This window comes from Pongo abelii, chromosome 11, assembly GCF_028885655.2.
Source record: "Pongo abelii isolate AG06213 chromosome 11, NHGRI_mPonAbe1-v2.0_pri, whole genome shotgun sequence".
NCBI classification, from domain to species: Eukaryota; Metazoa; Chordata; class Mammalia; order Primates; family Hominidae; genus Pongo; species Pongo abelii.
In genome coordinates this window covers 141878249-141892384 of record NC_071996.2, presented here as the reverse complement: position 1 = coordinate 141892384, position 14136 = coordinate 141878249, and the positions used below count along the sequence as shown (strand labels likewise).

The window sequence follows — 14136 nt, the reverse complement described above, 5'->3', positions numbered from 1 at the left end:
AAAAAAACCAGGCTGGGCACAGTGGCTCACACCTATAATCCCCGCAATTTGGGAGGCCTAGGTGGGAGCATCACTTGAGCCCAGGAGTAAAGACAACCTAGGTAACATAGAGAGAACTCGTCTACACAAAAAATATAAAATTTTAAAAACTAGCCAGGCATGGTTACACACACCTGTAGTCCCAGCTACTCAGGAGGCTGAGATGGGAGGATCACTTGAGTCCAGGAGTTCGAGGCTACAATAAGCTATGATCATGCCACTGCACTCCAGCCCAGGGAAAAGAGTAAGACCCTATCTCGAAAAAAAAAAAAAAAAAAAAAAAAAGGCCAAGCGCAGTGGCTCATGCCTGTAGTCTCAACACTCTGGGAGGCCAAGGCAGGCACCAGCCTGGGCAACCTGGTGAAACCTCATATCTACAAAAATTAGTTAGGCATGGTGGCAGGTGCCTGTAGTCCCAGCTACCCAGGAGGCTGAGGCAGGAGAATCATGTGAGCCCAGGAGGTGGAGGCTGCAGTGAGCCATGATCATGCCACTGCTCTCCAGCCTGCATGTAAGAGCAAGATCCTGTCTGAAAAAAAAAGGGTAGGAGCCGGGTGTGGTGGCTCATGCCTGTAATCCCAGCACTTTGGGAGGCTGAGGCCAGCGGATCACGAGCTCAAGAGAGTAAGACCATCCTGGCCAACATGGTGAAACCCCATCTCTACTAAAAATACAAAAATTAGCCGGGTATGGTGGCACACGCCTGTAGTCCCAGCTACTCAGGAGGCTAAGGCAGGAGAATCTCTTGGACCCAGGAAGTGGAGGGTGCAGTGAGCCGAGATCGTGCCACTGCACTCCAGCCTGGTGACAGAGCCAGAATCTGTCCCAAAAAACAAAAAAAAAGATAGGGGGCCGATGAGGGGCTAGAGGAATAGGTTCTACATTACAGCAGGACCCAGAGCTGGAAAACTAGCCTCAGTCAAAGGACCTACCACTCTAAAAAGAAACTGAGAGACAAAAATAAAATTGGAAAAATGTTCCCTTTCCTGAAATACAATCTTATAATTCTTAAAACTATTCAAAACAGCTTACATCAGAATCAACCTGACATTAACTATCATATAACTGTTTTATTTATAATGTAATAGAACTACATAAAATAGATGACATATAATTTTGCAAAGACATTTTTATCAATCTGTGAAAATGATGCTGACTTAAATAGTCTGATTCAAATAGTTATTTATATTTTATACAGGGTAACCAGAGAATAAACATGAAATATTAAGTTCTTAACCAAAAAAATATAAAAATAAACATAAGCTTGGCAGTTGTAGATGCTCAACTTTAGAAGAAAACATTCTAATCATTTTAAGTTGTGTACTTGATTTCAAAGTGTCAAATATTTTCCATACTCTACCATATTCACCATCACAATGAGCAAATTATAAATGCATTATCTTCATTCTGTAGTTCAGAGACCAATGACACTTTCACAATTTTACCTTTTCAAAGTTCTAGTGGTATTCTTATGTAAGCTTTACTAAACACCAAGTTCACACCGAGAGAAAGAACATGAAAACAGACTATACGCTCACTAATTACACCACACTGTAGAATCAATTCATAATCACGGAGAGGGGACTAAACAGTTTGTCAAATAATTGCTTTAAACAAATAAATAATGCACTTATAAAATGAAAATGACGGCCGGGAGCAGTGGTTCACACCTGTAATCCCAGCATTTTGAGAGGCCCAGACAGGTGGATCACCTGAGCTCAGGAGTTTGAGACCAGCCTGGCCAACATGGTGAAACCCCATCTCTACTGAAAACACAAAAATTAGCTGGACCTAGTGGCGCACACCTGTAATCCCAGCTACTCAGGAGGCTGAGACATGAGAATCCCTTGAACCTAGGAGGTGGAGGTTGCAGTGAGCCAAGATCGTTCTACTGCACTCCAACCTGGCTACAGAGTGAGAATCCATCTCAAAAAAGAAATAAAATAAAATAAAAATGACTATGAATTGGCAAAATAAAAAAAAAAAAAAAGAGTCACAGCATAAGCACAATCTGTTGTCTGGAGCTACCTGGCAACCAATGAACCTTGTAGGTGAGAATGTGAGCCCTGGCTCAAGACGCCCTAGGGTGGAACAGTGGCACTTCCTCTCTCCATGGGCTACGCTTTGGTCAGGTCCCTCAGCCTTCTTGAGCCGCAGTTTGCCCAGTTTGCCCCACCTCACAGAGCCATCCTGAGTCAAATGAGATCTTGTGCATAGAGCAAGGACCACTGTGCCCGGCTGGGAGGGCCGGTCCCTATCAGTCACTGTTACTGAAACTAATCAGACGTACGGCCCATAAATACAATTGAAAGAGGTCCATCATTCTGCCAGTGTTCTGCACAAATTTTACCTACACTAAGTTAAATGTCATCAAATAGCCAGTGTTTTTAAAAAAAAAAAAAAAAAAGAATAGAAAAACATTTCTGGGACAATTAGAATATAGCTTGGGTTTTAGATGCTATCAGGAAGCAATAACTGAGTTCAGTTAGACAATACTTTTCTGGCTATGTAGGAAAATGTACTTTTTTAAAGCTGCATGTCAAAGTATTTAAAGTGTTAGGATGTTTTTTAACATACCTTGAAACAGTTCATTAAAATATGTAACTATATGCTGGGTCTGCTGGCTTATGCCTGTAATCCCAGCACTTTGGGAGTTTGAGGTGAAAGGATCACTTGAGCCCAGGAGTTCAAACCAGCCTAGGCAACAAAGTGAGATGCTCCCTCTACAAAAAAAAAAAAAAAAAAACAATTAGCTGGGCATGGTGACACATGCCTGTAGTCCTAGCTAGTCAAGAGGCTGAGGCAGGAGGATCACTTGAGCCAAGGAGTTCAAGACTGCAGTGAGTTATGATCATACCACTGCACTCCAGGCTGAGTGACAGAGCAAAGCCCTGTCTCAAAAATATACATGAGAAGCCGGGTATCGTAGCACACACCTGTAGTCCCAGCTACTCAGGAGGCTGAGGCAGAAGAATCGCTTGAACCCAGGAGGTGGAGGTTGCAGTGAGCTGAGATCACGCCACTGTACCCTAGCCTGGGCAACAGAGTGAGACTCCGTCTCAAAAAAATATATATATACACACACACATGCATAACTGTACATTAAGCAAAATGGCAAACGTAAAACTAGTGAATCTGGGTGAGAGGTATATGGGCATTAGTTGTACTATTCTTTCTACTTTTCCGTATTTTTCACAATAGAAACAGTTAGAGAAGTAAGCAAAGATGAAATGAGGGAAACTAAACAAAATAAAGACCTGACTTAATGTTCCAGAAAAACCTGGAACTGTCACACAATTGTAAAGCGAACAAAGCATGCCTTACAGCTTGCATAACAACTGGAGTACAGGAAGAAATTGTTCATGTTTTGAAAAAGAAATGGATAAATTCCTTGTTGAACTCTTTAATCCACCCAAAAAATCAAAATGATAACAATAAGACCCACAAATTCTCTGATGATGACCCAGGCTATGGGCACAGGGCTCATGAGGGCCAGGTCAGTCAGTGCAACAAAGGCCAGCTTTGACAACATGGACTTTTCTTTGAAGCACTAAGAAGGAAAGGTACTGTGAGGACCGGCTCATTAACCAGACCCAATGGCAGTGCACCCTCAATGAAGAAATTAAGGAACTGTAACAACCGCCAGCAAACTCTGAATTCCAATGTTAAACCATGACCAGTGCAAGGTAACACCTGCAACCGCGAAGACAGAGACCCCAGGCCCGTGCTGTGGCAGGACCCCAGGGAAGCAGGGGCAGGGTGGGGGGGGAGGAGAAAGACGAGGGACCGGGAGTCTCTCCAGAGCCCAGGCTCTGCTCCTGGCCACTGTTCCCAACCCCCCGTACCGCCCCCCACCCCACACTGCCACCCAAGGACAGCGGGAGACTCTGCTCCCCCGCAGGTGGCATCAGGCTCCATCCCAATCTCTGCAAAAAGCTCAACCCAGAAACCACGTTTGCAGTTTGTGCTTCTTACTGCCTGCACTTGTGTTATTTTCACACTTGCTGATATTACCTATACGGTCCTCATTACATGTCTGGAGAATGATTTCAATTTGTTCTAAATCCATTGCCCATCTCAGGATGAGCGCTGTCTCGCCCTGATCCGGGGCTGGCAGTTCAGCAGAGGTGATCCGTGATAAAGCGGGTTAGACTGCAGCATGCCTGGGGCAAGCCACCACTTTATGGACACCTGGTTCACCCTCAAGGCAGGTATCTTTACGCCCATTTATGACGAGGAAACTGGCTCAGAGAACCCACTCACGTGGCTGGCTCAAGGCCATGAAGCAGGTAAGCAGGAGGTGGGGAGTCATCCCTGTGGCCGCAGAGATGAGGTCCTAGCTAGCCGGGTGGGGGCTACCAGGAAGCCACCCCTCAGGCTTTCGCCACTGCCTGCTGCCCTCTCCTGCAGTGCAGGATTGCAGTGTGCCTGGGTGTTTTCCCCCAGGCACCTGAGGATGAGGAAAGCTCCCACAAAAAGAAAACATACATCACCAAGATGTGGTTGAACGGTAACATGCATGCCCGTATGACAGGGTCTCTCTTCAGTGGAAACACCCTGCTCCAGCTCAGTCACCTTTTACTCCGCCATCCCATGCTACTGAAGACCCAGACAACTCCCATATAGTCACCCTACTTGGAATAAAATAACCACAGATCATCTTTCACACTGCGGCTGCTGTACCAAGCACACCCACTCCTGGAAATGCCAGCTCTGAGGGGAACGCACAGAGAGAGAGAAGGACGCGCTCATCGGTATTCCAGCTACACTTCAGAATGTGTAAAAGTCAGACAGATACAAGGCAAGTTGGGCCCAGCAAAAATTTCCTCTTCCTCTAAAGTCTAATTTTACACTATTTTTACCTTAAGGGCAACTGAAGAATTCTAATATTTTGAAGAATTCCGTCTGAAGTCACAGATGACAGTAGTTACTGATACTGAACCAAGGACCACCCCCTCTGAGGCAGCAGGACGAGGGCTGGGCGCACCCGCCACACGGCTGGCCTGAATGTGATTGGCTGTGACAGGCCAACTTCCCCAACATGCCTAACTAGTACTTTAAATATTCTACTGCGAGCACTTTCTGAGTAGAATAAAGCAGAGCAGGATGAAGACATAAAAACCGTTTCTCTACGTCATCAGCCACACCACTGTGAGATCCCAACAGCAAGGTTAAGAAAGCATTTTGACTGAAATGTAAAAATAATCTATGTATAAAAAGGTATATAATTAACTTAAAGCTGAGTTAATAAAGTTACATAACTTAGCATATTAAAGCAAATAAAACCTCAAGTTATGTCCAGTCTTCAATACATCATGAAAAAGTCTCATGAACATTAAAGTAGTTAGAATAATTTTTTAACAATGTGTACCTACATTGAGATATAACCATTCACATTAAAGTGGTGAGGAATTTAAACTAAAGAATATATTTTTCTTACCTATTTTTGAAGTTGTCGTTTCCTGATTCGGCTCATTATTTATTCCAGACACTATGGAGTCTAAAATTTTAGCTGAAATATTATCCTCCTTCCTTCCTGACATAAAATAGTTAACAACAGATTAAAATATTATAAAAGATTTTGTGTTTGGTTGTTTTAGCTGGGATTTATAAGGGTTACACCAAGGTCATCAGCAAACTGTCTTGTCAACTAAATGGTCAACTCTCAGCCTCCACATGACTCCCCTCATTAGAACTTGACAAGAAGCCCCCTCTCCTTCCCTAACACCTTCTTCCTCTCCAAGTTTTCCTCCAACTTGTTGGCCTTCTGTTTCCTTTGCAAGGATGATCCTCCCTCCTCCTTTTCCTCCTCCTCCCTCCTCCTTTTCCTCCTCCTCCTCTTCCTCTTCTGACCTGGGGGACCACAGCAAGCTCTGGAGTTCACCACGCCCTTTCCTACCTACACACGCCCCTGGAATAACTACTGCACAAAGGTCCACGTCCGTAAACATCACTTGTATGCTAGAACTCTCCATTTTTTGTTTTTCCCTTCGGTTTCTCCAGCTCTCTACTGATCTCCAAGTCAATATATCCAGCTGTCGACTAGATGTTTCTACTTGGTTGGTCCACAGCCATCTCAAATTTGTTGTCCAACACAGAATTCCTAACACTGCCACCCATTCCACCAACCAGTGTCTCCCAGAACCGTCTGTGTCAATAAAGGCCACCCCCTAGGAGCCCAGACCCCTCCCAGAATGAATCTCATCTTTGATTCCTTTCCATTCAAACAAGTGGCATCCAACCCAACAGCACAGTAAACCCAGCCTGCTCTCACCACTGGCACTCTGGTCCGAACCATCACCTCCTCTCATCCAGATGCCACGGCCCCCTCCTCACTGCTCTGCAGCCTTTACTCCTGCCACTCCACAGTTTTAAAAGGAGGCCTTCTAAAACCTAAGTCAAATCTTGCCTCTGTGCTGCTTAAAACTCTTCAAGGACTTCTGTGTGCACTCACTGTAAACCACACAGCTGCTGTGGACCGGGAACAGCAGCTCCGGGACCAGCAGCTCCAGGCCCTGTTTCCTGGCCCAGCCCTTTCCCCTATCGCTGTTCCTCTCTCCACCCGCCTCACCACTCACACACCTGCATGTCCTCCTTCACCCAAGTCAGCTCTCTGTCCAGATGTCCTCCCTCGGAGAGGCCCTCCCTGCTCATGCTCCTCATCCTTGCTCCTCTTGGCTTCATTTTCCTTGAAGATTCATCACAAACTAACACGCACATATGCACCCCTGTGTTCTCTTTATTATCATAAATGTCTGCAGAATCACTGAAGGAAGGCTCAAATGGACAATTTAAGCCTGTGATTGACTCAGGGTAGGAAATCCTCACCTGGCCAGGGGCAGCCCTGCATGAGGCCAACATGTCCCTCTGCCCCATCTCCACTCTGGCCAGAAGGCAGTGTTCTAGAGCTCAGGCTCCAGGTCAAGCAGGGCCACACCTATGCCAACCACCCCCACAGACTTCCACATGTTCAATGACCAAGCAGAAGCACAGGACCAGGCAGTAAAGCTTTCAACTCTCAACACTCACTCACAGCCTCCACCATAGTTCACTTAGCTTACCGAGCTGTTTCATGCTATGTTCCTTCTTAGCTTTACAGTAGGAAGAGTTATGTTCTTTTTCAGGGGAAAGACTATTTTCACTGGTTTTAGGGTCCCTTCTTCCTGACATAAAATTGCACAATGAAAATATATATTAAACTTAATCTGTAATGTAAAGCAGTTAACAAACAAAATTAAAATGTACTCATTAAGTCAAAGTGATCAGCTCTGTATGCATTACTTAGAAATAAGCAAAAATTATAATATTCTCAGGCAGAATGCTTTCTGGATTCTGCAGGGATTCCAGAATGACTTTAAGAGTCTAAATATGTTTAACAATGTGATACCCTCACACCCTGTAGTAAAGGCTCATTCATCCCCTTGAGCAGGACACAGAGGTCCAGTGTCTCACACACCTCTGGGTACTGGGCATTTGCCCAAATGAGAACCTACTTAAGTGAGGCAGAATGTTCAGGCAGAGTGCCAGCTTTGCTGGGGAACCCACAGGGAGGTCAGTGCCCGGCTAGCAGGAGGGGAAGACAAGAGTCCACTGAGCTGTTGATAGCTCAGGGAAGCTCCGTGTCAAAAAGCCCATAAATGTCTGGTAATGAAATCTCTTAAGACCATACAAAAGAACCCTAGAGCACAAGCTCACCAGTAAACACTGATGCACATATCGGAAGCAATTAGAAAAGAAGAGCAGATGATACAACTGTCTGCTTAGGAAAGCCAAAAGAATCAACAGAAGAACTACTGGATTAAGAGGCAACAACAGGCGAGGCGCGGTGGCTCACGCCTGTAATTCCAGCACTTTGGGAGGCTGAGGCGGGCGGATCACTTGAGGTCAGGAGTTCGAGACCAGCCTGGCCAACATGGTGAAACCCTGTCTCTACTAAAAATACAAAAAATTAGCTGGGCGTGGTGGCGCACACATGTAATCCCAGCTACTCAGGAGGCTGAGGCAGGAGAATCACTTGAACCTGGGAGGCAGAGGCTGCAGTGAGCCAAGATTGCGCCACTGCACTCCAGTCTGGCGACAGAGTGAGACTCCGTCTCAAAATAAATAAATTAATTAATTAAATAAAACAAACCAGTGAGCAACCACTGCAACCAACAGACACACCCAAGTACACGCAACGTGTTCTCGGAAGAGGGGGACACCTTCACTAAGCTGAAGTTAGAGGTGCCTAATCTTCCTAAACTAATGAAAGCATATATTTAACACAAGTCCAATTAAATTCTGAGACGTTAGTTTGTTTATTTTGCAAGAGTGGAATTCTTGAGTCATGAAGTGCTTTTAAAATTCATCCAGAAGAATAAGCAAATAAGATGGCTTAAAACTTTTCTGAAAAGAACAATGATAGGAAACTAATAGTAAAAATAAAAAAGTGGAAGTAAAAAACACCACACACAAAAAAGCCCGTAACCCAGACTACAAAAGGCATCACAGAGCAGGAGAGAAGCATTCAATGAATAAGTGATCCTGGAACCACGGATGAATTATTCTGACAAAATAGATTCAGAGCCTCACCTTATACCATGAATTAAAGTAAGAGATAACATAAGAAATTAAGTAAAAAAAAAAGTATGATAAAACGCAAATCTTCACCTCTCAAATCTCTGGAAAGATTACCAAAAAAAAGATTAGAGGCCTCAAGCACATAACAATTTAACACTTAGGCAAATCAGAAACTAAACCAAATATAACTAGTAGAAACAAACAGAAAAAGAAACACTTATGCAAAAATTGACAAATTGGCAGATGTCCTTCACATACAGCACGCGCAAGCAAATCAGTAAGAATGCAGACTCCAGAAGCAAGAAGAACCCAGGGAAACCAAAGAACAGGCAGGTCAGAGACGCCCAAAACACTCACACACGACGACAAGGACGATTTCACTGGTCATCAACGTTTTTGTTTTTCATCCATCAAAATCAGCATGCCTTTACAACACTGGAGAAGGTGTGGGGTGAAGGGCCATTAAGGGCATGCAGTAGCCATAATGCCACACCCTTTGTGCCAGCCACTGCGCTTCTGGAAACCCACCCCACAGCGGTCAACCAAAAGACAGCAAAGGCTTCTGGCACTAAGCTGGTCACAAACGCATTACTAATTATTGTGCACACGTGGGACCTACCATCTAAGCCTCCTTTCTAAGGGGAAAATTCCCACTACTACATCTTGCCACCCTTCTTTAACTTACACAGTTTAGGAAAAGGATGATTTTTCAGAAACTAGCACTGCTCATTCAAAGTAACTTCATACTTCAATGAAAAATAAGCCTCCAACGCCAGTGGCCTCCAATAGGGCTTCCCTGCATTTGCCTGACACTCTTATGTTAGGCAAGATGATGAGGTACTATCCTTCAGCAGACCGCAGGCCAGGCCTGTACGTTCAGCTTTTAGCATGACTTCCAATCATAATTTCTGCAGTTTTTAAACACATAAACATTATCTGCCTACATGCTCTATGTCCAACCTGCATGAGGATTAAATGCAGACTGCCAATGCAAAGGACGGAACTACTGAAACGAAGATGGCTGATAAGTATTTCTGGAAAATGAAAATTTGATCACAACTTTTAGATTTCAACACAGATCTCCAGCAAAGAGGGGCTACTCTGCCCTGATGTCATCAGCTCACACACTTGTGCACGCATGCATGTGTATGTAACAGCCACAAATCTTCATTCTTTCCACACGCTGTTCATTCCCAGACACAGCAAGTCTGTTTTCCAGCCATAGGAGTTCTTTCCTACTAGACATTGGGATTAAGACAAAAAAAAAAACCAAAAAACTAATATCCATATTTTCAGCTACATATATAAGTTTTGCAGTACCTTCCACTGAATTTTTGGATCGCCGTTTTGATGTTTTTGTTGTCAATGACTTGGATGCTCTAGTGGAAATCTCAGTCTTAAAGAAAAAAGAATGAAAAGAAATTAATTGATGTATTACACAGCAATATCATAAGCAAGTTTACTTTTCAAGCCCTTCTTGAGGAAGAACAAGTATGAAATCCAGCAATAGTGCCCATATGCTTTAAAAACTCGATACCACTAAGGACTCCAGACCTGAGACTGTGAATTACACAGAGGCCAAAACCCTTTTCACACTATATTTAGAATTCCATCGTTCTGTACAGCCCTAAAAAGGTCAACAATCTGCTCACCACACTTTGAGAAACACTGTCTTATCGGATGTGCTTATGAGGACTCCACTTCTGTTGCTATATACTTAATTACTTAAATGCACTTGTAAGCAACTCAGAAGGTAAAAATTTACATGTATTTAAACAGAACACAAATCAAAGGAAACAGCACATCCTATTCCTCCCTCCACTGGCACAGTTCCAGTCTCACCAACTCTCTCCCCTAACTGGCCTCCCAGCCTCTACTCTATGCCTAACCCATCTCCCCTGCAACCTCCTGAATACCTCCTGAAATGCGAATTGGATTACGAAAGTTGGCTTCAGCCTCTCAGTGGCCCCTACTGCTTGGGATGAGTGTAACCTCCACAAGATGGCCCACGTGGAGACGATGAGCTTCTACCATACCCAGCCCCAGGAAATGCGTCGCGGAGTCCTGAACAGGCCAACCAGAGGTTGGAGGGGTCCCTCCCACTGGCCCCATCTTCCTGGTGACTTACGCCTGCCTCTTCCAGACTCATCCTGAGTGCCACCTCCCACTTCTCCCCAAAACGATAACCCTATCACACCACACATCACACTTGTCATATAAAGGCAGAAGTAAACCCAGGAGTGCCCCCCAGAAAATTAGAGAATACACACACCCATCTATTTTACCAGGAGGTAAAGCATTTAACTCATTACTTTTACAACCAAATAAAATGGACCTATTACAGATAGGCCCAGACCATGTGCTCCTTCCATGCCTCAGTGGACCCGGGGAGCACACAGCATTCACTATTTCAACACAGCTACAAGTTGACATCTCTTAAAGTTATTTTTTAAAGTTTACCTCTGTTTCAGCCTTGGAGTCTTTAGAAGTTCCATCTGACAACTTTTTAGACATCTCCCCTGAGCTTGCTGACTATTAAAAAAAAAAAAAATTCAAACTTTAGAATTATTCCAATCCGTAACATCTAAAAATATGCCAAGATATTTTCTATAACACTGACCAACAGTGAAATCATTCTTCCCATGAGAACACCACATCACCAGTCCAGCTCTGATTGCCACGATTGTTACTGCTGCCTGCGTTCCCCAAGAGTCTTCCAAGCCAATAGCAGGGAGATCTCTTCCCATAAGGGCAGAGTAGGTGGGCAAGGACTTCAAATACTCCTGCCTCTCAGGAAGCTACACGGAACACAAATCCCTATGCCACATCGAACTTCCTGGAAACATAACGCAGTGAAACCTGGGGATCTGGAAGCGAGGGAGGGAATGAACAATATAAACCTCCAACACCCACGGAGAAACTGCTCCTAGCCACCTCTGCTGATCACGGGCTAACTTTATTAACAGAATGGGGCAATGCTTTTTACGCAAAGGCTTCAGACTTTAAGTGAGGAAAGCATTCTCATAACATAAACTACATGAAAACCGTAAACACCATCTCATCTCACGCCTTAAATCACTTCTCCAGAAGACATATCTCAGAGTAGAAGGAGTAGAACGATTATATTCATTGAGATTTTCCTCTAGGAAGACTGAAAAGCAAAGAATGCCTGTTCAATATTTCAACAATTCAATGTCCTCATAAGTTAATTATGAAGGTATCAGATTGTATCAGCAGTAATTACCCATGACTGCAAGCTGGGCACTGCGCATGTGCTATCCATAAAAGAGGCAGTTAAGGGGGGGCCCGGGACCCCCACATGGCCAGTCTAAACTAGCACCTGGCCTCTCAACTGCACTCTTAATGTTCCAAGTGTTTTCATATCTACTGTTTCACCTCTTCTTCGCAAAAGCCCATGAGGTAGCCTAGGATCTCATCAGCCTCTCTACTAGACAGAAATAAAATGGGGAAGAGGATAAAGAATGACTGAGGCAGAACTGGGGTTAGAACTTGAGTCTCTTGCCTCCCCAGCGTAGACGTCACTAAGGTCCCTGGGAACAGGGGTTCCTTGGGAGGCGCCTCACAGCAGCTCACACCTGCCTGGCGCTTTTTACCAGAGGAAAGGATGCAGCTGCCTCCCAGACCTATGCGGCTCAATGAAGAAGCCCCCAGATTGTCCACAGAAGAGCCTGGCAAGCAAAACTACCATGCGAGATCCAAGCAAATCTCACGGCAGCCAAGTAAGCACCAGCCTCGAGTAGGAAAAAATCACTTCGCCATGGTCTCAGATGTTTTTAAACAAAACCACTGTTATACTTGGCTCTGATATGTTCCCAAATATCAGCCTCTAAGAATTTCTTTTTGTTGTTGTTGTTGTTTGAGACGGAGTCTCGCTCTGTCACCCAGGCTGGAGTGCAGTGGCGTGATGTCGGCTCACCGCAACCTCCGCCTCCCGAGTTCAAACAATTCTCCTGCCTCAGCCTCCTGAGTAGCTGGGACTACAGGCACGTGCCACCACACCCAGCTAATTTTTGTATTTTTTTTTTTTTTTTTTTAGTGGAGATGGGGTTTCATCACTGTGTTGGCCAGGATGGTCTCAATCTCTTGACCTCATGATCCACCTGCCTCGGCCTCCCAAAGTGCTGGGATTACAAGCGTGAGCCACCATGCCCGGCCAAGCCTCTAAGAATTTCTTTGGAATGGTTTCTCTCTACTTAAAAAGCCAGTCACCTCATTAGCAGTTTTAGGGAACATAACGTGGGGACCCTCAATCCGAAGACCTTGCGAGCTGAGGAAGGTTGGCCCCATCCTAGGCTGCCTTATGCACAGCAAAATACACCCGAATATACTGGTGCCTCAGAAAAATCAGGTCCATGAAAAATACTTTTTCTTACACCTCTAAAAAGGAGCAAAAGATGGGGAATGTCTTTGTAATTTCTAAGACTCATAAGGAAAGCCAGGTTATGACACATATCATAGGGTACATTACTCCAGGATGTGCAATGGAAGGGGAAAGAGTGACATTTTAAATAGTAAAACTCCGAAGTGCCTTGTAGAACACTATGTTCAATTACTAACAAAACCACAATCTTGCCCGATAGGCACCCCACATCCCACTGTGACCCACAGATCGCGAAACGGGCTTGTACTGACCCCCACAGGAAAGCCTGGTTTACAGGATTCCCTCAGGGTCAGTCCTGTGGTGTCCACCCCCCTCTCCTGGGCAGGCACACCCTGAGACGCAGTGCCACAAGACAAGATGGCTGTCCCGGGAGGAAGAGGCCATGGCACCAGCTCAGGCCCTGCCCCTCACTGCCCAGCCGGATCAACTGGGCAGATCTGGATCCCTTCCCAACTTCAGTGTCCTCCTTCCTAGCAGCTGGAGACAAGATGATTTCCAACATCTTCGCAGGATGCTTTACAATTTGACATCCCCCAAAGAATGGGTGTCTGGGAAAATGTCCCCAACACACATGGTGGGTCCAGAAAGAATTCACACATTTAGAAAACAGTTTGAAACCAACAGGATTTTCTGGCAAACCCTAAATTTACCTGAAAATTTAATTAAACAATAATTACAGTAAACTCAGGTCTTATTGTACTTATCTGCTAATGCCTAAAAGCCCTTGAAAGCAGCCCTAATCCTTAATAACTGAGCAACGTCCATGCTCCTAAAGACACCACATGCACAACTCAGACTGCGCATAAACACTGCTTGCAATGCTAAGGTGGAGGCTGCTCCAAAGCCTTCAGAGCAATACTGAGAGTGACACAAACGACACAAACGACACAAACGACACGCACGGGAGAAGCAACACATCTTAAAACACCTGCGAGACAAGGACAAGAGCAACTTGGCAAATCAGCTCAAACTCTGAAAAACGTTGATTTCTCTACATGCCTGGTGGGGAATCATTAAACCCTAAAAAGAGCAAGCATTTAATATTTTCCTGACTTCCCCCTTCAAATTATCTTCTACCACTCCCAGATCAAAATTCCATAAAGGGAGACCTCAGAAACCACTATCAATTGATCAAT

General features: G+C 44.7%; 1 protein-coding gene across 14 annotated transcripts in view; it reads right to left on the bottom strand.

Moving 5' to 3' along the window:
- TRAF3IP1 (TRAF3 interacting protein 1) overlaps positions 1-14136 on the bottom strand; it is a 78361-nt gene that overhangs the window by 54882 nt on the left and 9343 nt on the right. For 7 of the 14 annotated variants that reach the window (XM_054550084.2, XM_063713194.1, XM_054550086.2 and 4 more), the window contains exons 6-9: positions 11059-11130; positions 9919-9994; positions 7101-7202; positions 5480-5575 (exon numbers count right to left, since the gene is read on the bottom strand). In XM_054550084.2, the coding sequence (XP_054406059.1) occupies positions 5480-5575; positions 7101-7202; positions 9919-9994; positions 11059-11130 (346 nt within the window). The remainder of the gene's footprint in view (positions 1-5479; positions 5576-7100; positions 7203-9918; positions 9995-11058; positions 11131-14136) is intronic. The other 7 variants (XM_054550088.2, XM_054550083.2, XM_063713195.1 and 4 more) reach the window with 2 other exon arrangements.